At 35.3% G+C, this 14,699-nt stretch overlaps 1 protein-coding gene across 1 annotated transcript in view; it reads right to left on the reverse strand.

Moving 5' to 3' along the window:
* Window positions 1–14,699, reverse strand: part of LOC110452387 (PR domain zinc finger protein 16-like) — a 138,730-nt gene that overhangs the window by 69,482 nt on the left and 54,549 nt on the right. The window contains exon 2 of the mRNA XM_021500887.1: window positions 6,150–6,457. Within this exon, the coding sequence (XP_021356562.1) occupies window positions 6,150–6,457 (308 nt within the window). The remainder of the gene's footprint in view (window positions 1–6,149; window positions 6,458–14,699) is intronic.

Consider the following 14,699-nt stretch of genomic DNA (forward strand, 5'->3'; position numbering starts at 1 on the left):
CCTACCCTTACCCCTACCCCTACCCCCACCTCAGCCCGTACCCCTACCCTTACCCCTACTCCTACCCCCACCTCTCATCAGCCTTCATACCAACCTCACTCCATATCTTCATCCCGTCCTTCCAACTATATCCACCTACTGCCATACTTTCTTATAATCTTTCTAACTCCTCCCCCCNATTTTTAAAATGTTTATTTTTTCTTTTCTCTTTCTGAGTCTTTCTCATTATGTCATTGTCTCCCTGACTTCATATGACCTTATAAATTAGCTGTTGCTAGGATGTTCAACCCTTAGCAAAACAAACACAATGGTAAACAAACACAATTGTTTATTACACAGGGAAATCTTTCACTATCTTCCTTTTTTTTTTTTAAATATTAGAAGTCACAAATATATATTCAGAAATTTAAAAGTAAAATTGATTTCCCTTTCTTTCTTTTTTTTATGAAATTTTGCAACAAAAAAAATAATTTACCTCATTTCTATTGTTGTATGTTTTGAAAAGTCTGATTTTAATCGGATTTTGTAACAATGTAGAACAAACTCTCGCGTCATTAACGTGTCATGTCCATTTACACCTGTCGGGTACCGCTATCGTCACAGAATGGACTGGCTATATAAATTTACGTTTAAAAGGGGCCCTACCCTATTGAAAGAGTAAGAGATCTGTTCCCATGTCAAACGACAGAAAACACATTACTTGAGTCATCGTCATTTGTACTACGATTTGTATATAAACATTACACACGCCGAAACAAATTGTAGTTTGTCCTCCCCGAGTGCAAGTCACAAAATTAGTAACAACCTTTCCTAACAGGGCTTGCCCTCACTAAACATAGACACGAATTAAAATAGTTTACCTGTAATTTTTGTGCTCATCACCGCGAAACTATAGCTGATCAAAGGATGTCATTGAAGCGCGATCCTTTCGTACCGAATGACCCCGTCCTGCCTTTCGTTGACATAACATATCGAAAGTTGTGGGAAAGAAAAAACAGTAAATATGTTGTGGAAGATACATTGAAAGTTTTGGTTTGTATGAAAAATGACACTCATACCCCCCTCAGAAAGTCATTTCAGGCGAAATAGCTACACGACACGATAATAATTGGTATGTCTTAACTTTCGGAAGGAGAAGAAAAGGAAGTTTTTGTGGGTGAATTAATTTCACCGAACAATATCCTAATAAAATTGTAACTACTACAGTGATTTTAAAGGTTGGGGACGGCTAAATTACCGTATAGAAAGCATATGAATACTGATTATATAGCACGGGGGAGGTATGGACGCGGGATTTTATCGGTGTATTCATTGGTGTAGGCTACAGGAAGAGAAAAATGCCGCTAACTCAATCACAATACGAAACTTCAAATAATTTTTTGATGAATTTTCAAAACCTGTGAAACCGTATGAAAACTTTCAAATTCAATAATAAATATGTTATAAAATATCAGTAAATATGTATTTATATAGTTTATAAAAATCACATTATACATTTGTGTATTGCCATTCTTTATTGCATTCCCCAATATATGTGTCTTATCAAATAATTTCTACTGTAATAAGGTCATTTATATAAAAAATAGTCCAATTTGTCTATAAAAGTCAACTTATACAATCAAACCTGTATATAAAGGGCACCTTATATAAATAGCCAAAACCCTCTATAACAGTCACCTGAAATAGTCAAACCTGCTAATTAATGTCACTATAATAAAACCTGTATGTAAAGGTCACCTTATATAAACAGCCAAACCTCTCTATAACAGTCACCTGAAATAGTCAAACCTGCTTATTAATGTCACTATAATAAAACCTGCATATAAAGGTCACCTTATGAATACACTCCAACCTGTCTATAATGGTCAAACCTGTCTTAGGGTCACCTTCAATCTCAAATCTGTCATAGGTCGCCTATGATTCGTCAACCCTGACTATAAAGGTCATTTTGTATAGTAAATGTAAAGGATAACATCTGTACCTGTCCATACTGACCACCTGTCTATAAAAAACACTGTCTAGAGACCACCTGTCTATTAAGGGCAGGTTTTTCAGTTCATGTTCAGTTATATATCAAGTTTCACTCTAAATTATCTATGTGTCTTATTAATTCATGATAAAGCACAGTTTAAGCTGGAATATTTGAAACATTTGGTAAAATCCCTCAAAGAAAAAAGAAAAGTATGAAAATATACTTGATATTTTGAAGTCATTGCTTGTTTGTAATTTGGCAAAAAATAAATAATGATCTTTCACAGAAAAACACCTCATAACAAATATTGTCAAAAATTTATAAAATATTTTTTTTAATGATACACTCTTGAAATATTTCCGTTTTCAACAAAACAATATAAAAATGTGTGAGACGTCACAACATGTTGTTTCTGAGAAGCTATTGTTGATTGTGCCCCAAGGAACCATCCTATACTACCCCTGTGTGTGTTTTATATCTAAAATGACAGTTTCTCTATTATTAAAAAAAGACACAACACAGGAATTGTTCCAGATAGGTAACACAGGTTTAATGGCCTCTATTCATAACAGTCTTTAATGTTTTTTCATTGTGAAATTGATTTAGCATGCAGGTACCTGCAGCTCGAAATCCTCCTCGTTTGTCAGTACCAAACCCCCTACATAGACAGGTAAGAAATGCATACCTGGACAGGTGCGAAAACCAATACCTGTAAAAGATTCCTCATCGTGATAAGACTGTTATCACACAATTAAACAATTGTGATGATTTAGCACAGTATCTGATAGACAGACTCGTAACTCCTCATCCCTACTACAGACTATCGTCTGTCAACAAGATACTATTTCACCACAGTTCATCCGGCCCACAATCTACCCCGCTACGAGGAATACAAACATGCAATTCACCCTAGGACAAAGACAATGGGTGCGAGTAAGTGTTAAATAACATCTTGCACTTTTATTTGAATAAGATTCACCCTTATCCACACCCAGTCACGTTACCTTATCCCTATGATATATGTATATATTACATAGTCTAGGGGATCTAAGTCCTTCCTAACAGGGAAAAATGAACAAATACCTTGTTTCGGAATTCGACCACATAAATGAGTTTTTGGTACAGTCCAACTTTTCATGGGAGCACCTCTATAAAGAGACCACCTGTGTTAAGAGATCAATTTTAACGTTCCCCTTGTAGCGAATTCTTCGCAATTTTAACCTGTATTAAGAGACAAACTGTATAAAAGCCTCTTGTATGCTCCTCATTTTAGTGATTTAATTTTGTGAGAAGCAGGCCTTAACCCATCCACCCTTAACTCATTCACCCCTGCAATTCCATAATGAACTATTCCAACCTTTGAGTTGGAAGAGTTCAAATGTGTCTTCAGGGGTGAATGAGTTAAAGTCACATTTGAACCGTACCAAATCAAAGACTGGGCAAGTCCAGTTTTAAAATGTAGGGGTGAATGAGTTAACTCTTTCCTCAGAACTGCACAAGCACCATATTTTAAGTTAGGAATCCCTGAAACTCATGATCTTTCAAATTAATTATTGATTTTTTAAGACACATGTTCTGACTCTCTCTCAAAAACTAGAAAATGTCTGTAAGGCATAAATGCCCCCGCTCATGGATGGGACGGGACGGGATGGGACGGACATGGGCAACACTATATTTTGCCATTTTATGGCGGAGGCATAAAAACATAATAATCTTTTGAGACACACACTGTTTTGAGACGCATGGTCTTTATTTTGGTCTTGTTCACTCTGTTCCAGGACGGAAATGATCTCTTTAAGACCTTATGTGCAGGTCTTTCAGGACAGGTGACCTTATGTGCAGGTCTTTCAGGACAGGTGACCTTATGTGCAGGTCTTTCAGGACAGGTGCCCTTATGTGCAGGTCTTTCAGGACAGGTGCCCTTTTGTGCAGGTCTTTCAGGACAGGTGCCCTTATGTGCAGGTCTTTCAGGACAGGTGACCTTATGTGCAGGTCTTTCAGGACAGTTGACCTTTAAAAAAGACTTCCACTCATGACAGGTTTAACTCATTTATAAACACAATACCCTATTTGTCGTAATAAGTGCCCAAGGCACTTGAAAACCTGGCTGATGGTGAGGGATCTTTTCATGATACTAAATATAGAAACAGAGTCTTGTCACATCATGGAAATGTAGTTTTCTGCTGTGAAATGTAAAGCATATATTTTGTAATACAGAGGGCAACAATGGAAGGAGATATGGGGAAAATGGTGCTCTTATTATCATTTTGATATTAGAAGAAAAGGGCCCTCATCATCAGGACAGGAGCGCTAATTACAGTGAATACGGTACTCTTTTAAATTCAGAAGAGTCTGACAAAATACGTTGTCTCTCAACACAGACTTTGATTGGTAATCATTGCACATCCGACTCGACATATGCGGCAGAGATTTAACATATTGACAGACAAACTGTGTATATATATTATACTGTTATCTAATCTGCACTTCAGACACAACAGGATCTGTATGCTGCAATCCTTCCAAGTAATGGCCTAAATATGTGCAGAAATTTACATTATTACGTGTTTGAAAATCAATTTCGGATAACATTCGTAAAATACACCCTGTTTGAATGCAAAAAGACAGTAATTTATGGTCAAGGAAACTCTCGAAAGGATTTTAACCATCAGGAAGTGATTACGAAAAAATACACACCTGTGGAGCTGTGTATTCAAGTTGTCATGTTTCTGTGTCTGAACTGAATATATTTTATTATCTGACAAATTAACTCGTTCACCCCTTAAATGTCATAATGAACTATTCCAACCTTTGAATTGGAAGAGTTCAAATGTGTCTTCACGGATGAATGAGTTAAGGAACCCCATATACTGCAAAAAACTGTAACTATGTATCAGAAACTCTTTTTCAAATTCAAATCCTGGACCTTTAATCATTATACCATCACTCTAACCAACTCAGATACCAGCTGGTCAACATTAAAACCATGATGGCCGACTCGCGCTCAGAGTTACAGTAAAATCCCATTGTTTTGCTATCCGTTAAACTGCCATCTGCCATCATATTCCCAAAACAAATGGCTAAAATTAAACTGTTTTGACCTCGTTAAATACCGCCAATTTGAGTCAAGTACATGTACATCCTGATGACAGGAATGTTACGTACGTGTGTACATTGTATTGTTACACGTGACTGTCGACTGACCAGGTAATCAGCTGTATGTTTTGCACGCTCAACAATTTGATACATTAAATTACAATTTTGAAAAGTTCAGTTGGTGTGTGTGGGAATACTTCGGTTTAAAACGGTAAACCTGATATACCACCAAACTCGCTATACCGCCAAAATCACAGAGGACAGAAGGTGGCGGTATAAGGAGGTTTTAATGTACGTCCAAATCAAAGTGAACCCTTTCACCAATGTAGACCATAATGGACTCATCCATACAATGCATGGAAGAGTCTACTAAAGTTACATAGGGGTGAAAGGGTTAAGGAGATGTTCTCATGTGTACGACAAACTGCAGTGGAGCAAGAATCCTTAACCTGAAGCCAAAATGGCAGGCTTGTGTTACTTAAGGATATAAGTCAATCTGCTGTGCATTTCTCAGGAAATGGATTTACGATTTACTGATAAATGGAGTCACAGTGATCATTGGAAACATATCTGTCGAATAAATATTACAATCTTTAACACAGACTTGCTTTCGATATATTTATGTCAACACTATCACTGATGTAAAGTAGCTAAGGAATGCCCATGTATTCCTGTATTCTAACAAACTCTAAAATTAAGGCCCATGGATATGTTATAGTGATTTTGGTTTGCAATCTATCCCAAATCTTTGCAATAACCCCGAATGCTCAGAACTTGGTCTAACTTTAGTATCAACAAATGAAGATGTTGTTAACATCTTTGATTTAAGCCTTAACTATTGTCAAGGTCAAGAACAAACTACATTCCAAAAAAAGGCCCAATGGGTATGTTTAACTCATTCACCCCTGAAATATCATAATGAACTATTCCAACCATTGAATGGGAATAGTTCAAATGTGTCTTTAGGGGTGAATGAGTTAAGGTATAATGTGGTACACACAGTAGCTCAGAAATGGAAGAATTCTTCAAGGTTTCTGGTAATTACCTCGCTTTCCAGGAAAAAGAAGTTAAATAAACTTACCTCCCATGCACAGGATGTGTTTTCTAGGCTGTTCTTCAAGATTCCAGTGAATGGTCCAAACTTCTGCCCAGGAGGGATGTCAACTTTAGCCCAGACACCAAGACCTTCAAACTTTTTTGATTCTTTCAGCTCAAACTGTTTTGGTATGGGAATGTCCTCTGGTATGTACACAGGGGGATGGTCAGCATCATCTGATGAGCGGTCAGCTGGCGAATCGGCTCGAGAGAAGTTGACTGGTTCCTCAGCATCAGGTTCTGTAATTGAATGGTTGACCAACGGCTCAAAGGCTTCGTCACAATCACCAGCATCTAAAAACACCAAAACATAAAATTGAATGAAATAATGGAAGAATCAATCATCTCTGCATCTGGTCCGTGTTTACCTTATATGGCAACATTTTTAACGTGACTAGGAAAGACTGGAAACCACCTTCCAGTCTCCAAATAGGGAACTTCTCCCAAGATAGCAACTGTAATTTCTGAAAGGTAGAAGGTGAATAAAATGGTCTAGAGACTAATTGTATTGAACTATTTAGTATTACCGGGGTAACTCATTCACCCCTGAAGACACATTTGAACTCATCCAATTCAAAGGTTGGAATAATTCATTATGAAATTTCAGGGGTGAATGAGTTAAGGATCACTGCCCCACTGCTGGTAAAACACTAGAGAGTTCCACTGTAGTTTTGTTTATAACCTCCCCTTAATTTTGTCTTGGTTATAACTGTAACCTGACTGGGTCTAGGTACTATCGTTGACAAGTTCTACGGTCCAGAGTTCAAAAACCTAGTCTTGCTCGTAGCATTCATAATAATAATAATTTGAAGTCCATATACACCGCTTTATCACAACCTTAAGTTCGTAGGTTGTCTCAAAGCGGTTCACAAATTATTATCCTTGGTTATAGGGCATTTGCAACCAGCCAATATCTTTCTCAACTCCCTGAGCAGCATACAGCCGGTGCTGCCATTTCGGCGCTCACAGCTAGCATTCTAGCATTCTAGCACTGCCCAACCACGTACTCATGCATTTACAGCTGAGTAGACTCAGGAACAAGCGGAGTAAAGTATCCTGCTCAAAGATACAACACAGTGCTGTGCCATGACTCGAACCCACAACCCTTCGGTCACGAGCCAGGCGTCCTATCACTTAGAACACTATTCTAGATTCTTTTTTGTTTGTATCATCTTAACATTTTTTCATAAATGTTTTGCACGTCATGTTTTTCTTCTCAGAAATGATAATTCAAAGCTATAATTATGCCTAGCCACTCGCCCACCATGGCCCCCATCAAGAGTGATCGTTGTTGTCATATCATTTTTTCTTAATTTGATTTCAATATTACATAAAATCAAAATAATAAAATGACAAAATATTTTCATTTAGAAAAGAAAAAGAATTGTTGAAACAAGGTTGTTTAAAATGCACTGAAACATCCTTCAGTATCAGATTATTGAGGGCCGATAAATTAATTTATTTTCTAAAGCAGTCCGATTTTACATGCTTCGAGTTCCAATCTCTGTTCTAAATCAACCATATGTCACCATGCACAAGCATTCTACCACTCATGAAGGATAATTGTCCAAAGTCTGGTTAGCATACCTCTATCTAATGTAGATTTAATTTTATTTATTTTTTCATTTTTTTACAAATGTATATTTAAAGTTGATGCAAAATTTATAAAATTGAACATGAATGAATTTGATTTTGTTGAGCTGATTTGTATATATCATATTTTGTCTTTAAATTAATAGTGAAAGTATAATTTATAAAAATATTTTTTCATCGATCTAAAGTTGACAATACTTTTACTCTATAGCCTAGGTCATCAATTTATGAGAACGTTAATCTATTTTCTTTACAAATCTCCCAACCTCCCTAACTATAATTTTCGTTCCTAATTAAAACCAATAATTGCGTTAATTTCTACAGACATGACAGTTTAACAATTGGACTAGGGAGATTGCTGAAAGGATGATGGGTAAATCGTGTGCAGGATTTTGATATTATTTATCGTGTTCGTTCAGGCGTGACAGAACCCAGGTTTCCAGCAGTGAGATGTTGATATCTCTGTATTAAGTTCCTAAATGTGTTTTTACCTGACAATATTGATGAGATCAAAGAATCGCAGATCCTGTTCAGCGAGGACTATCGGATGACGACTCATTTCCCTGAATTGTATCTCTATTGAGGTGTAGAAGAGTTCTTTTTAATACGAACGACTGACGTGTGTGCTAACGGAGATGTTTGTAGCGCGATGCTCTTAGTCCTTACAACAGGATAAGGATTTTCATTTAACACAGCATAATTACTATGCAAACAATTTTTTTATTCAATTTTCATTTGTTTGGTGTTGAAGGGAATCACTTTAGCTGCAATTTACGGACTGAATCAATAAAGTTATTACTCGATTACCAGCCAATTTAGACAGACGTTGGCGTTCGGCATTATACTTAATAATTTCATGATAACAAAATTTATTGAACAGCAAACCCTGCGATCCTCTCAGAACAAAGGATGATGGGAAAAACGTATCCTTTGCTAGCGATTGCTGGGATTGACGGAAGGATTAATGGATCACAGGATATCCATCACTGTTTATAAACCAAAACACTGGACCGAAAATAACAAAATGGCTTCCCCTGAAGATTAAATCTGTATTGAAGCAGCTTTGTTAATTTGTTTTTTTTAAGCATTTAGTTATAATAACGGATAAATTGAACCAAATTCAATCATATGGTACTTGAAACTATCAATAAATTACACATTACAATATGTTTAATTTCCTGCGGCGGAGGATTCATTTGGTCTCATATGAGGTAAAGGTCACTTAAATACGAACATTGTTTATCATTTACCAATTATACGACAGCCGATATGTGTGCATCCGCAGACGATTAACTTTTCGTTATAAATTATTGTATCATGAAAAATGAAAAGGACATCTGAAAAAACTGACAACAATTTGTTCTGCCCTGATTCTTCTCCATCCTTATAAATTCTTCCAAAATTGAAATACAAATAAAAGGTCTCCAAAGTTATTTTTTCAAATTACCAGTTTAAGAATTGGAATGCAAAATGATACACTGTATAGATGATTTTTTTGGAAAGTTCTTCATTTATTTTATTTTTGCAGTTACATTTTTAAAATAAGTCTGAGTTTAAAGCTTTTCAGTTTGCAGGAATCAATTAATTTGTACTATACTGAAAACACAATCACTTTGTAGCAGATTATACAAAATGTATGAATATAAATTTTTAAAACATATATAAGAAAAATCTAAAATCCTAGAATTTCAGTAGTATTATTATGCTGATTGAAAGGTTATTTTTTTCACTGATAATTGGACATTTAGAATTTAATAAAAGTGAAAAATAAGAAAATCCTTTATTCTGGTATTGGTGTCCCTTTTCTGCTTTGGAACTTTACGCTGTGTGGTTGTTGATAGTTTAGTCACTTAATTTGCCGTATATCTTGGTGCAAAAAAAGCAACATCACAATATTTAATTAGACGAATCCACTCAAATTACAAAAGCAATCACTAGGATTGGTCAAATGTCACTCAGCAAGTGAGGAATTTATACGATCGAACAGATACAGAATTTGGCTAGCTTCATACAGCAGACAGATACAGAATTCATCTAAGGGTTCGAGCGAAAGTTACTATCGAACCGAAATCTTCTGTTTATCTGTCACACTAAGAAATTGTCACAACCATTTTCTGACAGGACCCTTATCGAAAATCCAAGGAGAATATGGTCAAGTGAGGGGGCAAATTCGCTGAGGTGTAAAGTTTAATTCATCCCAACGATATCAATTTGTAGCAAGAGTAGAGATAATATGGTGTATTCATTCATGCGGATAAAAGGTAGAAAGCCCAACGCGAAATCATCTTAACAAACACCAGTCTATTTGTTAAGTGGTGGGATGTTTTTAGACTCAGATACATATATGATAAGAGATGTTTTCCTTCGTTCAGAGGGCATCAGAGCCTTATGCCTGATTCCGAGACTGACATCGGCGTACTGCGCCTAGGGTACAGTCAGTACACGGCAAACATTTCCAAATCAACTTTTATTCTAAGTTCTTAATAAAAAAATGAAAAAAATAAAAATAAAGAGATTCCCAAAATAATTTAGTTTGAATTCCATGACAATGCATATTTTTGCACCTACCTAGGTAATCTAAAAAAAATGTTATTCAAATTTTTCAAACACTCCCATCTGATTTAGATAATAAAGATGATTTGAGGGATAATGTAAGTCTCTTCATTTTCCCGTAAAAGCTCTCGATGCTTTGAACAGTGGACCTTGAAAGGAGCGCCGATTGTCAACAACAAAAATTCTGACGGCTAGAAAAATTCTATCTTAAAATTAAAATGTGTGAAGGGCAAATCAAGCTAGCCACTTGTTTGACGGGACTACACCTTTATAACAGACAATTTAATGAGTCATCGTTCTGACATAACAGCTAGATCAAATACGAAGAAGATTCCTAAAACGACACTTATGTAATGAAAGAAAAACTCAATCCGAGTCCAATAAAAGCTGAAGTGATACTTTAGTGTCCTCAAAAAAATTTCTTGCAATTCAACGAAGGTTACGTAGCGCCTCTATGATAACGTTTTCTTAATTATGTCTTTAAATTGGATCGCGATTCATCTTTTCTTTTATCAATAACAAACCGAGGTACTCGTGACTTCACAAGAAATGCCCTAGTCATGTTGGGGTCAGCGAGTATGGTCCCACCCACCCGTCAAATCGTCGATAACGGCTTCATACAATGCTATTAGCAGCAATACTTTCTCTTCAAATAATTTATACAATACACTCAATAGAATTTCAATTGATACAGAAGAAACGTTTAAGTCAAGATATATTTATGTGCTTGCTGATATTTTCAGGTTAATAGACTATATAGCAGTGGCACGTCCTTATATAGAGGTGGCAGTACTTTAAATAGTGTGTATACACTTAAATATCATTATATTGTCTGTCAATCCCCTAAACCCCTCACTTACTGCCAAGATATTTCGAAGTCCAATATTTCAAAGTCCTTTTTTTTTCTTTACAATTATTTTATTTTCATTATAATGCCATCTTTTTTTGTTAGAGAAATTGTGGCAGTATAACAAGGTTTCACTGTAGTTTTAAGCATCAGTTTGTTAGCAAGGTGTCCAGAATTCTTGAAACAAGATTTGACATCAGAAATGAACTTTCCATTTTCTTATTTTCAGGCCGAGCCCAAACAGTTTGATAATTTATAGGCTACAGATTACAATTTATTAAATAGGTTCTGGATAACCAATTACCTACCTATTTTGTTAAATTTATTTGCTATTGTTTGACCATAATATCTGTGCATTTTCAATAAAAGATTTCTTGAAGGTAAGATCAAAATCTGCCATCATATGATAATAATCTGTCCTCTAAGAAGACAATAATTCCAATAATCAATAATTCCATCAAGACATTTTTTTCAGTATTTCGTCACGCCTGTTAATAAAAATGTTTTGGATACTTTCAAAATTAACAGAGAACAAACCATAATGGGATAATAAAAAAAGATGGATGACAATGGAATCGTGAACTCTTAGGCGAAATGATTCATCCTAGCTGTGGAAATGAAAATAAACAATTTCTAATTTGTCATCTATATCAATAGAGGGTGTGACACCAGGATGAATAGAACTCGGATACAAACAAAAACAAGTGTATACCGCTAGGTCTGTGTTCCGTATCAGTGAAACATGATCGGCCATCAAGCTACATTGACCCCAGAACAGTGTCAATCAGAACGTAATCCAGCCCTTTCACTCCGAAAAAAACCCGTAAAACTGAGAAAACCACAATGACTTTTAAAATCCATTCCACCCGGTTCGCCCGATTGTAACACAAAATCTCTGTGTTCTTCATTCAAAGTCCATCAATGCCACCTTGTATTTATTTTTTTGTGGTTTTTCATTCAACTTTTCGGATTATGTATACGACTATTTTCAGAACTCTGTGGTTTTCTATTCTTATCTAACTTTCGACAAACGTTTTTTTATTCATCTACACGTATTACTTAATTTTAAACAATAAATGAAATAATGAATGAGAACTTCTCGTAGGTACATGTACTTTTAAGTGCAAATCTAAAATATTATTTTTTTAAGAAATTAATTGTTTCTTATTCCTGCTTCCTTTAATATAAAAATATCAAATACAATTTGAAACTTACCTACATTATTTGTTTCCTGAACCTAAATACAGGTACTGCTCTGCAATTTGATAGATAGAGGAATTTTAGTGGTTGAATGTTGGATACCATATAATTCACGAATTTGGCAAAATACCAATATCTTTTTTAGCAAGTGTAATGCTAAATTTTATTTGATAACAATTATGAAATAATTTATCGATGATATTAATCACTCATACAGTTCAGATAATAGTAAGGAAGGGCGTCTCCATGCCGTAATTAACCAGAGTACTTGGGAGAAAATCTACATGGTCAGGTGATCACCCCATATACTTTTCCACGTCCAATCAACGAATCAGACCTCCTACTATCTTGATGAAAAGAACAATTCAGTGATAATTTTGAAGAAAATATATATCGCAATCTACAAAAAGCAATCAAATGGTCAATTCAATATATTTTTTCACTCAAAATGTTTTTTGTCACAGAGCAGACGGCAACATTAAATGGTTTCCAAATCACAACAATGTCTTTCTCCCGGCGCCGTCTTCTAGCTGAGATTTTGGGACAAGAAACACGACATGATTCAAAATATTATAGTATTCTTCAGTTATGTTAATTTGGTCAACTATTCAAAATTTTGCTCTCATTTTGTTTGAATCTGATCAGACATAAGTGCAAGCCTCCATTTCACATTTTCTGTGTAGTTTTCTTTGTTTTTATTACTTCAGATACGAAAGTGTTATTTTCACCTTTTAGATATGTATCATTTTGCTATCCTCACAATGCGGTGAAAAGGATCACTTTTATTTCAGAGATAATTTAGCAATATTTCACAAATAAAAATGTAATAAAAATGGAAACTCTGAAATTAAATTGTTTCTTATCTTTTCTTTACATATATGTCACAGTATCATTCAAATTTTGATTATGATATATACCACCTAGAAAGGTATCCAATAACACGGAAAGAATCATCCTCCATTATCTTGATTCTTGTATCATAATGTATATTTAAATACTCATACCTGGATTTCAAACTCATCTAAGATATTTTATGTGGAAAAAAATCTTTCAGGAATTCATACGAAGTGTCCGTTTTATTGATATTCTCGTTGAAATAAATTTATCTGCAGTATTACATATCGGAGATTATAATAGACATCGCAACATCTGCTCAAGATCTCCCCGCTACAATAAATAATCGCTGTACCATCAGTACTTCCCCCCGCCCTAATAAGATAGCTTGAATACCGTAAAATCTTTGTGAAAAAAGAAAAGTAAGGTTTTATATGACATTGCAGGACACCAGATGTGGTGTATAACACTCATCAAATTATCATTATCTGTTATTGTACAATTGTCACGGTTTTATTAGATCTAGAGCGTGCGTAAAGTAGCATAGGAATATTGCTTTTGTGGGTAACAGCCTCTGATGAAAATTATTCCTAACCCGGGAAAGATCAATAATACTTAAAGTATCTTAATCGTGGACATCAGCTTGGTTCTCTCGTCACATCGGCTGATCGATCGATGACAGTTAAGTCATCTTAATAGATGGATATCACTGACTATCCTCAATGTATAATATAGCTCCTCCCCCAGGTATATTCTCGATCCAAAGTCACTGTTACCTTAATGAGGGAAACAGCTGATTCACAATACATCATGCAATCATCCGATTCTTACAGAGGCTTGGAGAAACTATCATACTTATATTATGGAGCTCTCATTAGCATTAAGAGGGGCTGACAAGGCAGCCATATTCTATCTATTCTTACTTTCCCGACAATGAGGGACAATGGACGTCACACGCGTATTCTGATGTTTCGGCCATCAAACGGTAATCAACGACCCATCTGTTGAAAGCTCTGACGCAACACAATGAGAAATCTCTCATAGATATCTGTACAGAATACATTAGCTATTATTCTCTGCGAACAATCACTGCAAGCCAAGGTAATAAATCTTAAACCAGATTCTAGGTGGCGGCACATTATTTCTAATACATTGAAGGCAACTCTTATACACCAGTAGGACACAGCATAATAATAATGCACAAATCCTTTTTAAAACTACGTTTTGGCAAGTTTAAATGGTGAAAAGCTGAGCAGGTGTCTCTCCATCTCAGATTTTAACGGAAAAAACCTGTGTCAGCTGAAGTGACCTTCTTTATTTGAATATAACAATTTTATTATGATACATAAAATGCAAACAATTGCTGAAGTGCTTAACTTTTACGCAAAGGTCAAAGTTTTATGAATTATGAAATATGACAGTTCTAAAACTACTATAAAACCCTTGTGTCTGCATCATATACATGTCAACATAAAATGAAATGGGACATATAAGTTCAGACATTTTTTA

Source organism: Mizuhopecten yessoensis, unplaced genomic scaffold (assembly GCF_002113885.1).
Source record: "Mizuhopecten yessoensis strain PY_sf001 unplaced genomic scaffold, ASM211388v2 scaffold739, whole genome shotgun sequence".
NCBI lineage: Eukaryota > Metazoa > Mollusca > Bivalvia > Pectinida > Pectinidae > Mizuhopecten > Mizuhopecten yessoensis.